At 46.2% G+C, this 23,545-nt stretch overlaps 1 protein-coding gene across 4 annotated transcripts in view; it reads left to right on the forward strand.

The window, feature by feature from the left end:
• LOC140389979 (diacylglycerol kinase delta) overlaps positions 1–23,545 on the forward strand; it is a 225,184-nt gene that overhangs the window by 86,947 nt on the left and 114,692 nt on the right. For all 4 annotated transcript variants that reach the window (XM_072474713.1, XM_072474715.1, XM_072474714.1 and 1 more), the window contains 2 exons: positions 10,712–10,816; positions 23,087–23,219. In XM_072474713.1, coding sequence (XP_072330814.1) covers positions 10,712–10,816; positions 23,087–23,219 — 238 coding nt within the window. The remainder of the gene's footprint in view (positions 1–10,711; positions 10,817–23,086; positions 23,220–23,545) is intronic.

A 23,545-nucleotide genomic window follows, 5' to 3' on the forward strand; every position in this document is an offset into this window, starting at 1 on the left:
GTGGCGAATAGGGGATTTCATTGCAGTGTTAATTAAGCCAACTTGTGACAATAATAAAGATTATTATTATTAATACAATCAGCAAAGAGTATATATAAATCTATCTCTGGATATACAAAGGGCAGCCAACACAAGGTTGAATAATGTAGCACATCATCTCAGCCAAATAATGGGCAGAAGCATGAAGTCATTAAAGAATAGAACAACTGTTTATGTTTAGAGAACGTTTAACATAAAATGGCCTAACACACATCATAGAATATAACCCATACAGTGCAGAAAGAGGCCATTCATCCCATCAAGTCTGCACCGTCCCTCTGAAAGTGCACCGTCCCACGGTCAGATGCCCAGTAACTTCACCTAACCTTTTGGACACAGGAGCAATTTAGCATGGCCAAGCCACCTAACCTGCACATCTTTGGACTGTGGGAGGAAACCGGAGCACCCGAAGGAAATCCACACAGACACAGGAAGAAAGTGCAAACTCCACACAGACAGTAGCACGGGACTGGCATTCCATCCTGGTCCCTGGCTCTGTGAGGCAGCAGTGCTAACCATTGTGCCACCGGGAGAGCTCCAATTTCTCTCTCTGGCCGGGAGTCGTCAGTGTGTTATAAAGGAAATGTGGCATCGAGCCCCAGGACGAGATGTATAGACAGATGACTGAAAGCTTGGACAAAAGGGTTTGAGAAAACCACTTAAAGGAGGAAAGAGTGTTTGACAGAGAGACATGGTGAGAAAATTCCAGAGCTTAGGCCTCGGGAAGCAAGATTTGGAGGAGTGCAGTCATGAGGCTTGACAAGATTACAGAGATGAGGAGGGGCAAGCTCATGGAAGGATTTGAAAGCAAGGATGAGAATTTTAGGATTGGAGTGTTGTTTAACCAAGAACCAAGGTAGGTCAACCATCATGGAGATGTTGGGGAATGGGATTTTGTGGAAGTAAGGATATGGGCAGCAGAATTTTGGATGACCTCGTGTTTATGGGAGGTAGAATGTGGGAGGTTCACCAGGAGTGCATTGGAATAGTCAAGTCTAGAGGTGGCAAAGGCATGGATGAGGAGTATCAACAGCAAATTAATTGAGGCAAGAACAGAGTTGGGCTATATTACGGAAGTGAAAGAGTAAGTGATGGCAGTTGCAAGCTCATCTAGGGGTTAGATATGACAGCAATGTTGTGAACAGTTGGTTCAACCTCAGATAATTGCCAGAGAGAGACTGAAGGATGTGGCTTTGGTATTCTTAATATTTAATTGTAAAAAATTTCTGCTCATCCTGTCCTCCGTGTCAGATTTAGAAGGTTATGTAACTCGTTAAGGAAGTGGGATCCCTGGGCAGGACTGAGAAATGTCCTTGGGCTCAATTAAATGTTCCAAGATGGTGCCGGAGCGCATGGTGACTCTCTGCGAGCTCTCTCCCACAGATCCTCTTCCTACATCTCTTACAACCATACTAACCTTTTAAAACTTAATTCTAACACTAAAAACTATACTGAACTGATCTCTTCACATACCTTGTCTATTGAGTCGTCCTAGACTCCTCATGCTTCACCCGATGCATGTGTCTATGTATTTATATTGTGTTTTTACGTATGTCCCATGTTTTTTTATGTATGGAAGCTCTGTCTCCACTGTATGCAGAACAATACTTTTTACTGTACCTTGGTACACGCGACAAGAAATCAAGTCCAATTATGAAATGAAGCAGGTTTAAAAATGAGAATTTAGCTAAAGTCTGAAATTACTGAAGTCAATATTCAGACAAGATTGCCGTTTACCTGCAACAACAACAACTTACATTTATAAAGTGCTTTTAAGCTATTAAAGCAGCTCAAGATGCTTCACAAAAGTATAAGATTTTGACATTCAGACGAAGGAAGTGATCGAAAGCTTGGTCAAAGAGATAAGTTTTGAGATTGAATGACAGACTTGCATTTTGTGCCTTTTTTAACCTTCAGACATCACAAAGTGTTTTACAACCATGAAGTGTAGTTGTAATGTAATCGGGAAACAGTACAGGGGTGTCTTAAAGGAAGGGAGATAGGTGGACAGCCAAAAAAAGTTGATGGGGTGAATTCCAGAGTTTATTACCAAGACAATTGAAGACACAGCCGTCAGTGGCCCGGTTAAGGAAGTGGGGTCATCACCAAAGTCCAAAGTTAGAGGCACTCCGTGTTCTCAAAGGGTAGACGAGCAGAACAATGTTGAGATATTGTTTTAATGCTTGTGGCGAGCTTTGTTGGAACATTATATGAATTCAGAGAATCCATAGGAATGGAAGTGTGAGTCACAATGGCGGACAGAGAGACCCGGTAGCTCTGGGTCACACTTCTGGATAGAACTGAATGGCTTGACAAAGTGATCACCTCTTTACATGTGGTTTTGCCAGTGTAAGTGAAGCAGCAACATAAGAAGTTGGGCGGTGTGAATATGTGTATGTTGAGTGAGGAGAGGATAGTTTTAACAATTATGCAATTTCCACATTTGGAATAGCTTGCTGATGCTGTGTCAATAGGCAAGGCCAATAAAGGTGTGCTGAACACACACCCCCATAACAAATTTTCAAACATAAAGAATTGTAATAATTGTGAGGGAGGGGGTTTGCAGAATCACATTGAATCACACTGCATGAAGAATTGCCAACTTTAAACTGGGGAGTGGGGGGGAATGAAATATGGTTGGAGGTTATCTGACTGTCTCTTCCGAGAAAGTATAGCAACAGTTTCAATGACATCTTTTAGGCTCCTGACTTTACCAGCACTTGGCTGACACAGAGGGACGTGAGACTCCTATGCACACAACTGCATTGTTGCAAGAAATACCTGCAGCCCAATTACACTTCTGTTGGCACTGATGTGACATTGAATGATACCAAAGCTTAGAGGGATAAATTATGAGGATTGGTTGCAAAAACTTGTCTTGTATTACCTTAAGTACAGGAATTGATGGTAGTATTTCTAAGGTGCTTAAATGTCAAAATAATTCAATAAGGTAGGTAGTGGAATGAGAAACTTTCCACTGGCAGGATGGTGGTGATGGGGAGGGAGACAAGATTGAGGGGAGATAATCTTAAAATGAGAACTCAACCTTTTAAGAGTGAAATTAGGAAACACTTTTTCACAACAAAGGGTATTAGGAATTTAGAATTGTCTTCCGCCAAGAGCCTGGGATAATTGGAGCTGTCAAAACTGAGATTGATAGATTTTTGTTAGGTCAGGGTATCGAAGGGCAGCACGGTGGCGCAGTGGTAGCACTGCAATCTCACGGCGCCGAGGCCCCAGGTTCGATCCCGGCTCTGGGTCACTGTCCGTGTGGAGTTTGCACATTCTCCCCGTGTTTGCGTGGGTTTCGCCCCCACAACCCAAAGATGTGCAAGGTAGGTGGATTGAACACACTAAATTGCCTCTTAATTGGAAAAAATGAATTGAGTGCTCTAAATTTATTTTTAAAAAGGTAAGGGTATCGAAGGATATGGAGCAAAGACAGGAAGCATTTTTTACACTCAGTTATTGTGACCTGGAATGCACTGATTGAAAGGGTAGTGGAAGCAGATTCAGTCGTATCATTCAAAGCAGGCTCAAGGGACTGTCCCTTATTATAGAACATTACAGCGTGAATAATCCACCAGAAACATATCCAGAATCAAAATAAAGTGGGACAGACTATGGTGTTCCTCAGTCAGAGTGCTAAAGTCTAGGGTGAGGCTGCTGAGTTGAATTGCCGCTTTGTGCGCTTGAATCACTTTGGAATTTGCTTCCCAGCAAAATAAATCAAGGCATATCCATCAATGGGAGGGCAAAGGAAGCGGGGAATGCACAAGAGTCCAAAGTTGGAAGACTAGATTTCTCAAAGTATTGTCGACGAGAAGAAAGCTGAAATATTGTTCCTAATTCTTGTGGCAAGCTTTGTTGGGACATTATATGAGTTCAGTGACAGGAAATAAGTAGGAATGGGAGCGTGAGTTAAAGTGGCAAACTACAGGGCAGTTCAGGTCACAATTATGGACAGAACCGAAAGGAAAGGTGGTCACTTAATCTACATCTGGTTTTGCCAATGGAGGTGAAATTACACTGTAAGAAGCCTGACGGTGTGAATGTGTGTTGAGGGAATAGGTAAGTATCTGATCTTTGCTGTGCAGAATGGTGTGTGCTGTGATAATAAGTTAAGGAGGATATAATACTTTGGTAATGTGTTCATAAATTGCTTGTTCACATCTGGCTCCATCGTGCATTCCCATCAGTCTTTCTGGATTCAACTAGCATAGATTTGAACAAATGAAACGCCACAAATGTGGGTTATTTCCCTCACACTCGGAAATTGGCTTCAGCAAATATTTTTTTACTTATTGATTCATAAGATGTTGACATCGCTGGCAAAGCCAGCATTTGTTGCCCACCCCTATATGCCCTTAAACTAAACGTTTCAGAGGCCACTCCTGTGGACCTGGAGTCACATGTATGCCAAATCAGGAAAGGATGGCAGATTTCCTTCCATAAAGGGCATTAGTGATTCAGATGGGTATTTACAACAATTGATGATGGTTGTCATGGTCACCTTTAGCTAGCTTTATATTCCCACATTTAATTAAATGTCTCTAAACTGCACCAGTTGCTGTGCTGAGATTTGAACCATTATTAATCCAGTGACATTACCATTATAAGACCATAAGAGATAGGAGCAGAAATAGGCCACTCGGCCTATCGAGTCTGCTCCGCCATTCAATCATAGCTGATATTTTTCTCATCCCCATTCTCCTGCCTTCTCCCCATAATCCCTGATCTCCTTATTTTTAAAAAATAAATTTAGAGTACCCAATTCATTTTTTCCAATTGAGGGCCAATTTAGCGTGTTCAATCCACCTACCTTGCACATCTTTGGGTTGTGGGGGTGAAACCCACGCAAACACGGGGAGAATGTGCAAACTCCACACGGACAGTGACCCAGAGCCGGGATCGAACCTGGGACCTCGGCGCCGTGAGACTGCAGTGCTACCACTGCGCCACCGTGCTGCCCTCTGATCCCCTTATTGATCAAAAATCTTCCCCACCATCTCCCCCTGTATACTTATTTGTAAAATACTTACAGATTCAGGCGCATTGTCACTCTTACTGAAGTTGCAATATTTTTTTTTTTTTGCTGCATTATTTTGAAAAACACAAAGGTCTTTCCAGTCTCCAATTTATAAACATGGCGGTCATATTGTGAATACCTGAATGGCAGGTGCTTGGTTTGACCACAAAGTGTTGAGGAACTCATTTTTTGAACTGTGCGGAGTTCTAACTTGAGGCTCCGGTTTTGACCTGGACTGATCTCTGAGATGGGATTCAGTTTTGGAGCTGGTTTGGTCTCTTAGTTGGGACTGAGGTTTGGAGCTGGTCTGAGCCCAGACTTGGGTTGCAGCTTTGGAGTTGGTCTTATTCCAGAGTTTCAATTCCAGTTTGCAGCTGATCTGATCCCAGATTTGGGCAGGGCTTCGATTTCTGAATTTGGGTTGCTGGGCTAACATGTCGTAGCAGTTTGGAGCAAGGTTCTATTTTGTACAAACTTCACTTGAACCTGAGAATTCTGGTTTTCTGTCATCTGTGCCTGATTTGCCTTGCTCTATATTGGTAACAGGACATTGCAACAGTTAATCTGCAGCTGTCCACTATTTTTATTTTAATTGGCTGGACCTGGACCCCCAGCCTTTATTGAGTCTGAGGTTGGCTTTGCAAAGATGGGCTGTATCAGGTTGGACTGATTTCTTTGAAAAACATCAGAATGGAAAATGTTAGAGCATTGTGATTTCTAATGTGGTTCATTGGAGGATGTGAGTAAAGGAAGATGTAGATAAGAGGCTCTCAATCACACGTAGACTGACTGCTACCATACTAAATATAACTTTGGTGCTGATATAATCTTTAGGTCAGTGATCCCACTCACTTCTGCTGTGAAGAACCACCCTTTCCACTTGGTCGAGCAACCTGAGTATGACTGGTGTTTCTGGGTATGAATTGTAAAGTGTTATATACCACCAACCACGCAAAGGGAAATAAACAGTCTTAAGAAATTATCGTTAACCGCATGGTGAAATGCTATCCAGACTCTAGCAGCTTTGGGCTTGGAGAACTGTCACGATCGAATGCAGTTGATTGTATTATTGGAAACTTCGATTCTCCGAACTCCGTGCCAAAATTCTGCATGGCGCGGGGGCGGAGAATGGGGGGTCAGACCCGTGATCGGGTCCAACGCCTTCCCTCGAGACTGCGCGGACTGGAGAATCACTGCCAGTTGCGCGCACGCGGTCGACGCGGTGCTGGTCGGGTACCATTGAAAGAGGCCCGCGCGGCGATTCTCAGCCGGCAGCCGGCAGCTGGCTGAGTTCCCGCCGGCGTGGTTCTATCATGGTTCCACCCGATGGGCCCTCGGTGTGGCAGCTGCGGACACGGTCCGCGGCCGCACTGGTGGGGGGGCGAGGGGATCTGTCACTGGGGGGGGGCTCCAGGATGGCCAGGCTCGCGATCGGGGGCCACTGATCGGTGGGTGCGCGCCATCTGGGGGGTGGGCCTATATTGTTGGGGCCAGCCTGCTGTGTGGGACCGCCATGTTGCGCGGGGCTGCCGCCGCATGCGCGGACCCGCAGCCAGAGGTGCAGGGCCCTGTATCGGCAGCCAGGGCTGCGTGGGGCACTCCGGAAACTTGCTGGTCCCCTGTGGACCACGGAATCGCTGGGCCATGGGGCCCGTTGACGCCGGCGTGAAACACTCCGGTGTTTACGTTGGCGTCAACACTTAGCCGCCGTTTCGGATAATACCCAATGTGTTTGATAACAGTGTCACTCCGGAAGTGACAGAAATAGCAAACAAAGAGGCTGGTGGGATGGAAGGTGAGGACCACCTCTTGTGATTTTGAGAGGGAGGGAAAGGGGGAGAGCAAAAGTGAGAAATGGGGTCGGCATGGGCCTCGTCAACCATGTTGGGAAGGAATTCTCAACTGACAGTAAAGAAAGACAAAACAGAAGTCAGCATTGTCAGAAGAAGTATGATGGAGAAACTGGAAAAAAGGAAATCGGGTCCTAAGAGAAAGTAGGTTGTAAACAGGTGTAACCAAGGTAACTGTCAGACTCAAGTAGGGTTATAGTAGAAAGTTGACAGCCTATCCCCAGAAATGGTGGCTGAGAAGGGAAGGGAAGACTTTGAGATAGCCCAGGTGAAGACAAGGCGAGTGCAAATTGAAAGCACAGTTGGTGAAAATCTCTACTTTGTGCAACAGTTATCAATGTACTGGAAAAAGATGTGAGGAAGGGTACATGAGTAGGACTAGAACAAAGAATGTAGCTTGCTTCCCCCCCAAAAAGGCAGCCACACTTTTCATTTGAAGGTGAATGTAATCAAAGGAGAAATTTATCAATGTTAGAACATGTCAACCAGACAGAGGGTGGTACTGCATCGGAACTGACTGCACCTCCGTTCAAGGAAGAAGCAAAGGGTACTCACATCTTTGTGGTTTGGAATGGAGTTATGGCACGATTGCGCATCCCTGGTGTAAAGGAGACTGTTAGAGCCATGAAATTAGCGACATCAGGCATCGGAAGATTTGCAGAGTAGGTTGGAAAGAGTTTGGACAAGGCATTTGATGAGAGAGCAGTAGGTGACTTTTCTCCAAGTCTCAGTCAGCATTACTCAGCTCTCCCTACTCCCTTCTATTTGGGAACGCTTCTCATTCCCTAAAGCCTAAATCTTAATAATAATCTTTATTGTCACACGTAGCTTACATTAACACTGCAATGAAGTTACTGTGAAAAGCCCCTAGTCGCCACATTCCACCATCAGTTCGGGTACAGGGGGAGAATTCAGAATGTCCAATTCACCTAACAGCACGTCTTTCGGGACTTGTGGGAGGAAACTGTAGCACCTGGAGGAAACCCTCACAGACACAGGGAGAACATGCAGACTTCACACAGACCGCGACCCAAGCGGGTGTCGAACCGGGGACCCTGGGAGCTGTGAAGCCATAGTGCTAACCACTATGCTACCATGCTGCCCTTGATATATCATAAATTATAATATATCATAAATAAATCATAAATTCGCCTGTTGGAAAATTTCTTACATCCCATGTCCTATCATAAAATGTTTTGCAAATGCTGCGAGGGCAAGAACCAAAAAACAACTGCAAGTGAGAAAGAAGTTGATGTGATGGAGAGAGAGGGACACTGGGCGGAATTCAAGCAAAACATTTCTAAGTGTCATTTTGGACGAGTTTGGCAGGGTGTTTCCCACCAGCTTTTTGTGTGAGATCCATAACGTTATTCACCCACACGTAGTCATTTTTGGGGATCTTGGGAAGATTCTCCCCAGTCCGACCCCTTTGAAATGTTTTCATCACTGGGGAGTTGAACTTGCTGGCAAGACTAGCTCCTTGGTGATCGGGCTGCCATTTTGAAAGGGTACCCCGATCTCTAAGTGAGCTTGAGGGTCCCCCCCCCCCCCCCCAACCCACAGACAATGTCACCCCCATGCACACATGGGCATTACCCCTCCCCCCTTTCAGGACCTTCACCTCTCCCCCCCCCCCCCCCCCACCACCACCACCAAGCCCCCAACCTTTATGAGGCCCCTTCACCACCGCTCACATTTCACTCCCCCCCCCCCCTCCCCCGCTTTCATGGGCATAGCCCCCTCAGGCACCATCTCTTGACAGTGCCACTCTGGGACCCATGTACCCTAGTCCTGACATCCTGGCAGTTCCAGGGTAGCCATGCCAAGCTGCCGTTCTGGCAGTGCCAAGGTACTCAAGAGCCAGAAGGAGAGCCAGAGTGCCACCCTTCCCTGTCCTGACCACCCAGGGTTCTCCAATGGCCTGGGAGACCCCCTAAGCGGCATTACGCCTGGCCCAAGTTTGTGTGGACCAGTATTAAACGGCACCCGAGCGAGGCCTCGCTGGGACGTCATTAGTTCCTGGGAGCCTAGAGAATGCGGCGCAATCGTATTTATACGAGCCTAATGGCAAGATCCAGATCGCGAGGTTTGAATGTCACGGATCGCATGAGAGGCTTAGCGTGAAATTCAACGGCCTCACCGACACCAAGTCGGGTGTGACAAGGCCAGTAAATTGCGCCAACCAGCGTTGTGAGAGAGAGAGCCAATCGACACTGTCAGTGTAAAGGAAAGGATCAACGTACTGATAGTTTGAAGGAAAAAGCCAACAGACACTGCTACTTTGTTAATTTCCATTGATGCTATGTGATCGAATTCAGCCCCCCCCCCCCCCCCCCCCCCCAACCCCCCCGTTTGGATACAGGAAATCAATTTCATACTTCCCATAATGCCATCAGAAAATTAAAAAGCAACCAGTTTTTTAAAGAGCTGAAATACTCCACAGAGATTTCAGGGTGATTTCCTATCTGCAACTTGATGCATTTTTATATATTTTAATTATGGCAAAAGTCCTTTTGTGGTGAGGTTCTCCCTCCAATCCTGACTATTGCTTCGGAAGAACTCCACATGTGCCAATCTCCAAAGTATTCTTTAGTCATATTTGTACCCAATGGGAAGTGTCAAAGTACTCTACCATGAAGGGTTCCACAACTGAGTCTCATCATCACTTGACCGAACGTGTGACCATACACTTCAGCAAGGATCACTAGCTAGAGATTTGGAACAGGCATCCTACCTAACTTTCCCCACTCAATACAGGGGCATCGATTTCAATTGCTTGGTTCCTACAACAGGAACCCCCTTGCATGAAGATGATCTGCTAATGACATTTAGAGGCCAATTGTTCATGGTAACTCAGTGAAATGTGAAAGAATTAACACAATACAAATTTAACTTGAATGTGTTTCAGACTGGGATTTTCTGGTTCCACCTGTTGTGGGAAAAATCAACCACTTCAGGAGTCAGACTTGCTGTGTTCAAATCAGTGCAGTTTTATTGTTACACGAAGCTTCGGGAGAAAGCATACGTACCCCACGGTACGATAGCCAACCTTTCTCGTGGTTTCAATGGCAGTCATTCATTTTATACTTTGGGTTCACAATGAGCCCAGATACAAAACAATTATCACCTTGTTATCTTTAAACAGCCACTTTGGGTTCACAATGAGCCCAGATACAAAACAATTATCACCTTGTTATCTTTAAACATTTTATAGATTGTACATCGCTATTTGTAAGCATTTTGCCATTTACACATGGTTATAGTTAAAGAGGTTTTACAGGTTACAGGTGGCAGCAGGAAAGCAGTATCAATTGTCCCTTTGTTTTAGGAAATGGCCCATTTGTATTAGCATATCATGGTGTACACCTTGGCTGAAGTCAGCTTTATTCAAGTGGTGTCCCGCATTTATGTATTTCTTAATCTTCCTGTCTTGCTCCCTTTGTCCTGGATCTGTTCCTATCTGTCCTACTGGCACCCCGCTGGGCTCCAGGCATCAGTTATGTCTGATTTATTCTCTGTGTCTCCATCTTGTGTGTCAGGCAGCCATCTTCTGTGCCAAGTGCCCTTCTGAACCATTTCCCACTTCACACCCATGGCGGAAATCGTTGCAGGCGGGATGGAAAATTTGACAGACCTGCTAACGGTCCACTGATTACGGGTGGAAATTTCCGATCTTGCTGTGGGCGAGACCGGAAAATCTGACCTCCATGTTTGGCCAGTATATCAACACTGGTAATGTGTCACCCCCGAAAGTGTCCTTACTTAACCAGGTATGTACTTATTACTTCCACAGATAATTACGCCTTTTCGCAAGCTGATCTTGTGTGCTGAAAACCGCAAAGAGATGGAAGATTGGATCGCAGCAATGAAAACGATTCAGAACAGGGAACACTTTGAGGTGAGGTGGCTGAAAGCCAGCAATTTCTACGCCTTCGGAAATTTATTTGTAAACCAGTAACTGCAAATTAGGTAATCACACCATTCAATGCACCCGAGGGAGAGGAGAGGAAAGTTGGCGAGTTTTTAAACCTGGAAGGAAGATTCAAACAATGATGGATGTGGGGTTCATGTTCCTCATTTGTGTAAAGGCCTTGGGTAGAGCATTTCAAGGTAACAAATTATTACATAAATGACAAGGGTTATCCGTGCCTGAATGTCATTGCTGCCTTCACTCAGTCCTTGGTGTCTCTTGTTTGTAACAGTTCATAGAGCAGATGGCAGTTTCAGCACCTTTCCCCCATTTTACAGATGACCCAAACCTCCGTAAGAAGCACAGTCATTTTAATTTTTGTTATTGAGAGTGGCCAATGCCACTAGTTGCCCTGAAATCGTGGGGCTTGATCGACAACTTCAAAAGGCATCAGGAATTCACCATGCATTAGGGGCTAAAATCGCAAGTTGACCAACTAGATAAGTTCCTTTCGCTGAACGGAATCTGTGAACCAGTTTTGTGTTTATGATGTAACAGTAGCCTTCATTATCATTTTAAGGGGCATAAATTGGCAGATTTATTGACATTTGTTTTCACAATGATTTTGAGCTGATAGTCCAGGAACTTCACCGTTAAACTGACTGGCTTTGCAGATTAGGGTCCAATCACAACAGCCCTCATTCTGTCAGCGGTGCCTTAGATGGGCAGCTACTTCTCATCAAGTGGTTTGGCCCTTGGCCCTTCTGAGGCAACTGAGTCATCACGGAAAAATGTAAGCAGTTGCCACATTTCTGTCTGTAAGCAGAAACTGCTCAGCCCTCCTATGTCGAGATTGTTTGTGATGAGCTTTTGTATGTACTGTCCTCTATTTGCTGTGTTCAGTGACTTTAATCCTTAGCAAAGCATTTCTGTTGGGAGCAGTATTATGGTTTGGTTGTGGTGGATCAGCCTCTGACCAATACCATTCAGAAAGGACTTGGGTATCCTTCCTGTTTTTCCAACTCATTTATTTTATGAAAGCGACGCCTGCATGTTTGAGATCCGTAGCATACCCAGTTCATGCTACAGTTGGTGCATGCTTTTTTGGCTCTCTTATCTATCCTTCCACCATTGAGGTATTAACTATCTCTGGGTTATTGTTCCTCCAGTCCCTTGTCGTATCTCTGGGTTATAATTCCTCCAGTCCCTTATCTAGCCATTTTCCATATGTGGAGCTAGACAGTGAGTGCTTGCCGCTATTAGGTTTTAGAGAGAATCCAGTCCAAACTGAATTGCAGCCTTAACTACTGTGCACACAGACAAACTTTCAAGTAGCACTAAAGCTTTGAAATGAACAGAGCAACACAGGCGTGGAGATTTAGCGAGGATATTCTTGAGATTGGTGTCTCTGTTGATCGAATTACTATGTAACTGATGGCCACCAAAGTCTTCTCAATTGTCATACCTAAGTTTGTTTTAAAAAATATATATTTTTATTCAACTTTTTCCATTTTATAGATAACACCAAAACACAACACCCCCAATTAACCCCCCCCCCCCCCCCCCCCCGAGGAAAAAAACCCAAGATAATCAACCAACCCCCCCTCCCACTGCAACTAATGGTGACCAACTCTTTGAAGTACAAGATAAATGGCTGCAATCCTCGGTACAACCCCTCACGGTGTACTTGACTCTTTTGAGGTATAGAAACTCCATCAGATCCCCCAGCCACACTGAGGCACTGGATAGAGAAGCAGACCTCCATCCCATCAGAACTCACCGAGCAATCAACGAGGCGAAGGTCAGAACACCGGCACCCGTCTGCAGCTGCGGCAAGTCTGACATCCCAAATATGGCAGAATATGTTCTATGTTCTATTAGGACAGAGGTCAGAGGTAGGTTCTTTACGCAAAGAGTAGTGAGGCCGTGGAATGCCCTACCTGCTACAGTAGTGAACTCGCCAACATTGAGGGCATTTAAAAGTTTATTGGATAAACATATGGATGATAATGGCATAGTGTAGGTTAGATGGCTTTTGTTTCGGTGCAACATCGTGGGCCGAAGGGCCTGTACTGCGCTGTATTGTTCTATGGCCACTAAGGGACAGGGCTCCAGTTCAATTTTCAAAATCGTCGACATGGTGCTAAAGACAGAAACCTAGAAACCCACAAGCCTAGAACACGCCCAGAACATGTGCACATGATCAGCCGGGCCACTCCCACAGCACTTGTACCTCTCCTCCACCCCCACAAACAAACAACTCATTCTAGACCCAGCTAAATGAGCCCTATGCACTAGCTGTATTAAGCCAAGCCTCGCACACAACGTGGTGTTCACACTCCACACACCCTCCTCCAACACCAGCCCCAACTCCTCCTCCCACTTGCCCTTAACCCCTCAACCGATACTGCGTCCTCGACCATGATCCTTTCATAGATACCCATGGTATTCTCGTCCTCCGACCCTGCAAACGAAAGAACCCTCTCCATGAACGAAGTTGGCGGCAGCACATGGAAAGTCGCAAAGATCCGTTTTGCAAAATTGCGAATTCGGAGGTATCTGAACGAGTCAGAAAGCCCAAATTTATCCAACAACTCCAAACATGCAAACTGCCCCTCCAGGAACAGATGCTCCATTCCTTCAAATCCCTTCTCTTCACACATCCCGAACCGTGGCATCCAACCTCACAGGTTCACGCGGAATGGAGCCAGCCTCCATACCACCCAAATTTAAAATGTTGCCAAAACTGCCTCCATATCTTCAGAGTGGAGACAACCGCCAGACTTGCCGAATGTTTCATTGGTGAAAAGGGAGCAAGGACATCGCTAGTGCCCTCAACCCCAACCTCCTACATGATTTCGACTCCATCCGTACCCATGTAGCCTCCGGATCTCCACAATATTCCAACACCTTCTCTGTGTTCGCTGCCCAGTAATAATATATCAAGCTTGGCAATGCAAAACACCCTGACTGACGGTAACTGGCAGTCACTGGAACAGGAACAGAAATCTTGGTAAAATATTCATCTTGATTAACTGGATGCTGCCCACCGAAAACAGAGGGAGACTATCCCACCTCTGCAAATCGGTCATGACCTTTCCCACCAAGTTCATATAGTTAAACTTAGGAAGCCGGGTCTCACCAAGCAACCTGAACCCCCAGATACATGAAATGAGAACTCGCTAAGCGCAATGGCAACATCCCAGATCGACTCCCCTCCCAGGGGTGTGACCAGAAAACACTCACTTTTCTCCACGTTCAATTTATACCCTGAAAAAGTGCCAAATGCTTCAACAGCGCCACTATAGCGCCCAATGGTGGGGATCATCTCTCTCGCATACAAAAGAAGATCGTAAGAGTACCCTATGTTTCCAACCCCCTCCACCTATCCGAGGCCTGCAGAGCAATGCCGAAAGGTTCTATTGCCAACGCAAACAAGAATGGGGCATATCGCACTCCTGTCTTGGTCCCATGTTCAACTAAAAATATCCCAAACTCACATTGTTTGTATGGACACTGACCTTTGGTGCTCCTTTCTCAGCACCGCGTTCAGGGCATCCTACAGAACCGTGGGCGAAACCTCCCCATTCTTATTACACCCCACACACTTGATCCTTACCCTTATGCAAAACCCAAACTCTGCTAACATCCCCACATCCAAACGCCATGCCGGCTGCTGAGCCCACCCCACCTCCAGTACCACATCTACCAGACACGGAGCATGATCCGAAATAACTATCATGGAATATTCTGCTTTCTTCACCCCTGCCAGAAGAGACCCCCCTACCTTGAAGAAGTCAATGCGTGAATGTCCAAGTCTGGTATAGCGGCCAACATCCTCTTGATAAATGTTATGTCGTCCCAGTTTGGTGCGTACACATTTACCAACACAGCTGACTTGCCTTCCAATGTCCCAGCAACTATTGTGTGTCCATCTATCTGATCCGATCTGAACCCTAATTCTTTTTCTAATTGAAATTGCTAGCACCCCCCCCCTCCCCTCCCGGGACATGCTATCAAAGCCCGAGTGGAACACCTAACCCTTCCGAAGCCTGATCTGGTCCCTCACCCACAGATAGGTCTCCTGCAACAGCACCATATCAGCCCCCAAATGAGAGTAAAGTGTCATTTATGAAGTTAGTTATTATCTGATATGGAGAAAACTCTCATTTGCTTCACTGGGCCCCCAAACCCTGGACATTCCACGTGACCAATCTAATCGAGGTGTCGCTCAAACCTCCCCCCCCCCCCCCGGCCCCTCAAGTCAGCCGTTTCCACTACGAGGGAATAACCCCGCTATCTCCCAGACTCCTGATACCAGGGCCCACCCAAGGTCGCACCCAGCCCCACCCACAGGGTGAGACAAAGAAACAACCCCATGTCATCTTCAGCAATCTACCCCCTCCCCTCCCCTATCCCAGAAATCATTCAACTGCTTCCTCTTGAATTCTTCACCATCCCCTTCCTCCTACCATTCACACCTTCTAGGCTCATCGAAACCTGCCTAAACAGGTCAAACAGACCACAGCCATCCTTTCTCACCCCCACCCCGCTCCCATTCACAAGTCAACCTCTGCGTGCTAGTGAGGTAGCCCCCCAGCCAGGGCCTACATCAAATGAATAACAGAAAAAAACAAAATTTCTTCGACCCCTCTGTCTACAGAGAAATAACCAAATTCAAGACTCATTAATTAACATCTCCATCCTCCATTTTGGGCCCCAAACTACTCGGATTCCTACCTTAATCCGTACCCCCAAATCCCTTGCACCCACCCCCCCCCCCCCAACTCCAAAAAAACATAAACTCCCTCTATACAGAATCATAAATTTCAATTAATCATATCTATATAAAAAAAGGAAAACCAATACAACATCCCCAAACAGTCCCGTCCCAACCATCATCAAACTCACATTCAAACCCCCTAAGTTGAGTCCAAGTCCTTGTGCTTGAACAAAAGCCTCTGCTTCCTCTGCCATCTGCCATCTCGACGAAATGATCCCTGGAATTGTGCATGACTCTCAATCTTGCCAGGTACACCGCACCAAAATTCTCACCACTCTTACATAGTGCGTGTGTGCGCCTTGTTGAAGGCTGCATGCCTCTTTGCCAACTCTGCTGCGACACCTTGGTATATTCCAATACCTATCCATTGCACCCCTCAATTCTCTTTGGCCTATTTCAGGATCCACCCCTTCGTCCACTAGCTCTGAAAGCATATTATCACCGCTCATTGTGACTCATTTGTCCATGGCTTCATCCGGATTGACACCCGGTGGCCCTGTTCAGCTTGAGGCGGTGAACCCAATCCTCCTCACCCAACGACTTTGCGAACATTGCAGTGAAGTACTCAGTCAGCCTCTGGCCCTCCACCCCCTTCGGCAACCCCACGATCCATTACTGATGTCCAGAATCCATTACTGACGTCCAAAGCTGTAAAGAATCGGGAATTGAGTCCCTGCTTGAGCATGGTCTCGGGACTTGTTGCTACTGTGGGGGCTGCTGCGGGGGTGACTTTGTTGAGTTCCCGGTAATCGATGGCCAGTCGCCATGATCCATCGGGCTTTCTCACTGGCCAAATCGGGGCATTATTAGTGGAGGCTACTGATCTAAGTACGCCCTGCTCTAATAAGCTTTCTATTACCTTGGAGATTTCTCCCTCTGCCTCTTGGGGAAATCCATACTGTTTTTGGGGGTCTAGGGTCAGGTCCTGTTATTTGTACGGAGCCAGTCATCCGTCCACAGTCGTGCTTGTGGGTCGCGAATGCTGCCATGTTCTTTTGCAGAACTGCCCTAACCTGCTTGTCCGTACTAAGCGTGGTCGGGTTGAACCAAAATTCGCCGACTGCGCTAATTTTGTTCGCGTACTCTCCTATGTTGAGCGTTGCGGGGGCTCTTGCGGATTTTGCCATCTTCCAGACACACTGGTTGATTGGATCGAATGAAAGATTATGAATGAATGCAATCGATTCCCAGAATGTGTTCTACTGTGTGGGACAGGTCAACTAAAACTACGGGGTGCTTGATGGTGATGGTACCGATTTGAATGGGTACAGGGGCTGTGATGTGTCCCTGCTGGCCTGTAAAGCCGCTGAGGGTGATAGTGGCTGTAGTGGGCCACGTGTCTTTTTGAAACAGGGTGGAGGAATTTATCGTGGTGCGGGACCCTCCTGTGTCCCAGAGAAATTCGATGGGCTGTCCCCGAATTTTCGCTGCAACTACCGGTCGTCCGGACCTATCCCAAAAGGTGTCGCAGACCCAACTGGGGCAGCCCGTACACCGTCAGTCCGTTCCGGTCAAGTCCGTCTGATCTGAACGGGCGCTAACGCTATGAATGGGCTCTGTCTTTTTCTTACTCAGAGTGCCCGTCTGCTGGGCTCTCTGTGGCTTTTTAGTGGCATTGCTCTCTCTTGCGAGAGCAACAAAGCGGCCCTTCCCGACCCACAGAATGTAGGAGGAGGCACCCGTGCAGAAATGCATACCACGATCCTGGATGCGATCGGGTATAACCCGTAGATGGCCTCAACAAATGTAGGTAAAAGAAATCAGAGCACCCCACAGCGTTTGCTGGACGCCTGTGGATTCACTTTGCAGCAGTCTTTGGAGACTTAGACCGTGCCCATTTGTCCCCAGACAACATGGCCAAATGGACCCGCACCCTTATCTCCCATGCCACAGAAACAGGACAGAAAGCCTGCGCGAGTTATGATCCCTCAGAGGAGGCCCATAACGAGAAGTGGGTAGTGAAAAGATTGTCCCGCGCTTGGGAGCAATCTATACAAAGCAAGCCCGCAGTTAAGAATACCGAGGAAAAGCAGGCCGGCGCAGATATGCAGGCAGTAAAAACACACCAGAACCCCGCATGGGTGAATGAGGGAAAGAACAGCCCCCCACCCAAGTCACAGGAGTGTTACAACTGCGGACAGTTGGGATAGGACATACTTGGTGGGAGAACCTGAGCGAGATCCACAAAAAGAGCTTGGGGAAAGCTCGCAAGCCGATGGCAATCGTGTCCTGCTTGGCACAATTGCGAGGCACAGAGGAGGTTGTTAGGACGCTCCGGAAAGAAGTTGAAGGCATACATCGAATGAGTAAGGTTGATGTAAGTGAGGTAGAAAAGGAGAATTTAGAGTTGAGAAGGAAATTGGCACAGGTTCTCCCACCAAGTATGTCCTATACTCCCGGGACCTGATTCCTCGTTGTCACAGAATTCATTCCAAAGGGGCCATCCTTTCCCTTTGAGATATTTCCTGATCTCTTCCTCCCAAATGGGACATTGTCCCACTCTACTGCTGCTGGTCGCTGCGACTGCAAATTCCTCTGGGTTCATTAGGCCCTGCATTGCCATCTTTCCTATCCAAATGCTGCTCTTCAAATTTTGGGACAGGGGTTCTAATCCGAATGCTGCTCTTCAAATTTGGGACAGGGGTATTAAGGCGGTGCTGTAAATACGGGTACGGCTTTCGCTACTTTCCGATATACAAACTTCCGACAGTTTTGTCGCAACAAAAAATCTGTCAGTTTTACCTTATAGCCCTGTTAGTTACGCATGCTTACACACACGTCCGAATTTATGACTTTTGATCAGAACTGCTTGAACACTTGTGGTTTTCTGTTTCCAATTGGATCTCTAATTCAAATTCTGGGCTCTCCCGGAGTGGTTTCCACTTCTAGATCGGGTCCCGTCAGGAAGTCGCCAAATAATGTTGCTAATTTTGCCTTAGTTTAATTGCTCGGTTTTATCACCTTTGCTCTTGAGTTGCCAGGTACCTTTATGATACCGCCACGTGGTTCAAGTCCGAGTAATGATCAATAATCCAATACACCGATTAGTAAGATTTAAATCAAAGCACATTTATTATGCACAGTAATCACTACTCGTGCATAAATTCTACGTCTAAGCTACTTCTACAACTAACAGGCCTATACCTAACTTGGAACTGGCCCACCAGGTCAGGGAAACAAATGGCCTTTCGTTCTGGTTCTGAGCCTGCAGGATTCGAAGTTGGTACAGATTGTTAGCTAGGAGCACCTATCTCGTAGCGAGCGTTGAAGTAAGACTTACAGTTCTGCCCAGCTGCTGAAGAGTGAAGAGCTGGAGAAGCGGTGGAGAAGGGCAGAGAGCGGTGGCAGAGAAGAGAGCGACTTGAACTTGGGGCTCAATTCCTATAGTCCCCAGGGGCTTCCGGCCTTTCGGGGCGAACCCTATACCTGGTCCCAAGTGATTGGACTTTGTCCCAATCGCATGGTTCGATTTTCTCCAAATCTGGAGCGGTTACCTGATCGATGGGCGGCCTTGAGGTGGTCGTTCACCTCCCTTTGTGTAGGCTTCTGCTGGCGCCGAAGAGTCTGGTTTTGCTTTGTTTGTCTAAATGTTGCTCATTGTTCCCGGGGATTGCTCATTAGTATGCAGATGGCTGGTGTTTTGTTATGCGGATGGTTGCTGGTATCGATCTTGTCTGGCCTTTCCAGAGGTAAATACACAGCCAACCTGCAGCTGCTCATTTGTGTCTTGTTGGCTGTCTTTCCCATCAGCCTTTGCCGTTCGCCATTTTAAATCGGGAGTTGGCCATTTTAAGTGGCTACAGCACCTTCCCCAACTCCTGAAGGGCTACAGCTTGTACCCTTCTTTACAGTATTTATTTTTGCAATCATTGACATCTTCTTGTAAAAGGCTATCAAATGGGGCAGAGCTGTCCACAAAGTACCACCGGGAACTGGGTTGAAGGCCCAAAAACTATACTCTGACGGGAGCTACTTTGCATGCGAACTCCTTCTAACATGCCGCCAATTGAAGTCCCACCTAAGTCTGTTTTTAATGAGCCCACTTCCGCATTTAGTATAGTTTTCCTAATTGTCTATTAATAAATATTAAATAAATCTGATGATCTCCCAATTGCACAGAAGTGTATAGTATTTGTAGCACAGAAACAGGCTATTCATCTCCAATACATACATAACTGATATAAATATAAAAAGTGTTGGAAATACTCGTCAGGTTAGGCAGCATCTGTGAAGAGAGAAACTGAGTTAACATTTCAGGTCTGTGAAGTTTCATCAGAGCTAGGACAAGTTAGAAATACGAGCCTAAAACTGCCGATCAGAGTGAACTCCTGTGTCTGACTCTGATCAGATGGAAAACTACCCACTGACCTGCATAATTTGAAAAGATTCTGACTTCCAGTGGAAGATCCTGCCGATCTCCTCACAACAGAAATCCTCACGAGAGAGCAGTGGAGAGAGTCTGCGCAGGACCCAAGGCCCCCCTTTTACAGCACGAGTTGCCCTATTCTGAAGGCTTGAAGGTCCCCAGTTTCTCAGTATGTTAGTAAATTAGTGTAAGAGTGCATGTGTATGTGAATGGGTGTGTCGGTGGGTGGGTTAAGTGGCTAGGGTACCAGCTGGAGGATAGTGTGGCAGCTGGGTGAGGTGGGTAATTGGGCCGGGGGTTTTGTCAGGTCGGGGGCTAGTCAATTTTGGTTGAGTGTGTCGGGGGGGGGGTCATCTGGTGGGGGATAATCATGTCAGGTCAGGGAGGCACTCAGGTTATAAGTTCATAAGATATAGGTGTAGGAGTAGGCCATTCGGTCCATCGAGTCTGCCCCGCCATTCTATCATGGCTGATATGTTCCTTATCTGCTACCTTCAATGTTACAGACCAAGAGCTGGATTGCAAAATCAGCCAGATCAGCTCCTCCCTAGAACACATGATAACACAGGAACTGGAGTAGGCAATTTGGCCTCCTGAGCCTAAACACCCTCAATGTGATCATGGCTGATGCTATCCTGGCCTCAACTCCACTGTCCTGCCCGTACTCCATAACCATAAGGTGATGAGGGCTAGACTCTTCGGGTCAGGAGATCGAGGAGGGAGTTGGGGTTTCAGTTGTATAGTCACCCAGGAGCTAGATTGGGATTTTTCTGTCTAACTTTTGCTAGGTAACTATTCAGGTAAGTAACTCCGAACTGTCCAAATTCTCTGACTCCAACTCAGAGTCAGAGACTTTATCAGAGTGTCCGAGGAGCATTGAGTTCAAACTCCTGTGCAGTTCCCACAGAGTCTGGTTTCTAACGATTTATAGACTCAAAGATCTGGGTTATAAAAGGTTTCGAGAGCTGCTCCTGTCAGTGAGTTATGTAATTTTCACTGAGGTCATGCAATGTGATGTGGTAAGAAAAAGAAAAGAAACAAACAAACAAAAGATGTGCCCAGGGCAGATGTGGTGTTGACTGAAAGAACAACTAAGAGTAAAACCAAACATGCAAAGAAAAGGAAACGAAATGGGCAGCGAGTCTAAGGTCTGAAATATTTGAACTCCATGTTGAGTCTGGAAGACTGGAAAGTGACTCATTTAAAGATGAGGTTCTCTTAGAGTTACGTTGAGCATCTTTCCTTTCCCTTTTCCTTTTCTTTGCTTTTTTTTGTTTTTTCTTTGAGGCACATCTTTTGTTTCCTGCCCCATCAACATTCCCTTTGCCCTCTTCTGTCTTTCACCACATCGCAGATCTTCCATTTGTCCTTGTCCCAACCACCCCTTGCTCCATACCTATATATTTCTAACTTGGTCCAGATCTAAGACAATAACTTCTCCTTATGGTAGTTAGCAAATTCCACATGGTAAAGAAGTGCACGTGGATGGGTAAAACTGTTTCCATTGAATTCTCTTTTATTCTGATCGTGATTTGGCACACAGCTGAATGCCTCCCATTATTACTACTGTTTGCCAGTTTAGAACCCAGACAAGGGGAGAATGTGCAAACTTCACACGGACAGTGACCCGGGGCTGGGATCATACCCAGGTCCTTGGCGGTGTGAGGCAGCAGCACTAACCACTGCGCCACCGTGCCACCCAACGAGTGTGTGTGTGTGTGTGTGTGTGTGTGTGTGTCTATATATATATAGTTGTATTAATAGTTCAATCACCCCTCTGCAAACATCCACCCCATAACCTTTTTTATATCCCCTTCCCAATTTCTGAAATCCTATATCCCATTGTGTTTGGCTCCCATCGGTGTCCAGGGTACAACCAGATCCCTGTTTGTGCTGCTACCTCACTCCACTCTAGTTGGACTTCAGCTTCCAGTTCCTCTTTTTCATTTCTTTCCCCTGGAATTAATATGAAGACAGTTTGTTCAGTTGGCTAGTTTCCTCCTCGTGGCTTTCTTATCTGCTCGTACACTAGCCTTCACTGGCACCTAATTCCTTAAATTCTCATTGTAAGACTGCCAGCCTGCTCTTCTACGCATTACTGATTTCCATGTAAGCCATGAATTCTAGAAGCTATAAATTTCCCAAAGGTTTTCTCACCCACTCTCTTTCCCCAGAGTTTATCTCACCCACTCTGTTAGGCTCTTTTCTCTTGGAGGTGACACACCATTCAAGAGTTCAGAACATAACTGGAAAAAGGTCTGTCTGTTCCTCAAATTGTAGTCACCCACAACCATGATTTGTCTGTTCTAAGAACTACTCACTTTCATGGTAGCCACTTACTCCAGTGTGCCATGGTGTTGCTCATGATGACCCTCCTCCTCATTCACTGACCTTGTCTGAGACTCAAAAAATTTAGCACCGTATGCTCACAGAAGACTACCTCTGTTTCAGGCCTCCTCCCCCTTCTCAACGTAATTTCTGCGAGAGAATGAGCCAGCATTTTTTTAAAGCCTGCTTATAATATATCCATTTTGACTGCTTATGTGTAATAGTAGTCAAGGTAGAATTTGGCCACACTCTATCACCTATCACACTGCCCTGATTGAGGGGGTAACTGCCAGGTACGCACACAAAGGCTGCTCCTGTCAATGAGTCATGTAATTATCACTAAGATCATGCAAATATAGCACAGTATGTTTGATTTAAGCAGCTCATTTCAGAACTCATATTGGATTTATTCTGCTATGTGACCTTATACACAGCTTTAGGTTAAAGAACAAAATTATAACTTGAGAATATTTGTTTTCACTCATGCGTTGAACACCAAGCCCTTCATTAGGGCTGAACCCAACCAGGCATGGGAATTAAGAAATCACTGACCTGGCACTGAATGAAGAGCTGTCTGATGTGTCACGGCTGTTCCAAGCACGCCGATGTACAAATGAGCACATCTTCCATACTTCCCAGCTGCTCCCACCCAATCCATGAAATTCTGGAATATAGTTGCCATGATTTGGATCCAATAGAGTAGCTGGCATGTAGCACATTCTCTTTGGCAGTATTTGTTAGACATTTCTTATGCTTCTTAATTCTGTTTTTCTCTGAGCAGTCGACCCAGTACAGCATGGATCATTTCTCAGGGATGCACAACTGGTACGCCTGCTCACACGCACGGCCAACATACTGCAATGTGTGTCGAGAGGCCTTGTCAGGGGTCACGTCTCATGGATTGTCCTGTGAAGGTAAGGATCAAAGTTGGAAATATTCTTTCTTACCTGTCTCTCTCACAGCCAGTGATACTATACTATCCATTGAAGAATTCATCCTTCAACTTACATGCCCTGTTATACCCCAAACCGCCCTCCTTTGTTACAGTGCCACACCTGAACATTGTAGGGAGTGTTCTGCAGTAAAGTTACCATTTTAAATAAATGCTGTGGGATGTGTGTGGCATTGCATCAATGCGCAGCCCACAGGGAGGGGTGGGCTATTGACTTAGAGGACAGATTCATCCTCGCAAGGAGGGATGGGCTGTTTTATAGAACACAAGATAGATTCTTCCTCATAG

The sequence above is a fragment of the Scyliorhinus torazame genome, chromosome 14 (genome assembly GCF_047496885.1).
Source record: "Scyliorhinus torazame isolate Kashiwa2021f chromosome 14, sScyTor2.1, whole genome shotgun sequence".
In the NCBI taxonomy this organism is placed as follows: domain Eukaryota; kingdom Metazoa; phylum Chordata; class Chondrichthyes; order Carcharhiniformes; family Scyliorhinidae; genus Scyliorhinus; species Scyliorhinus torazame.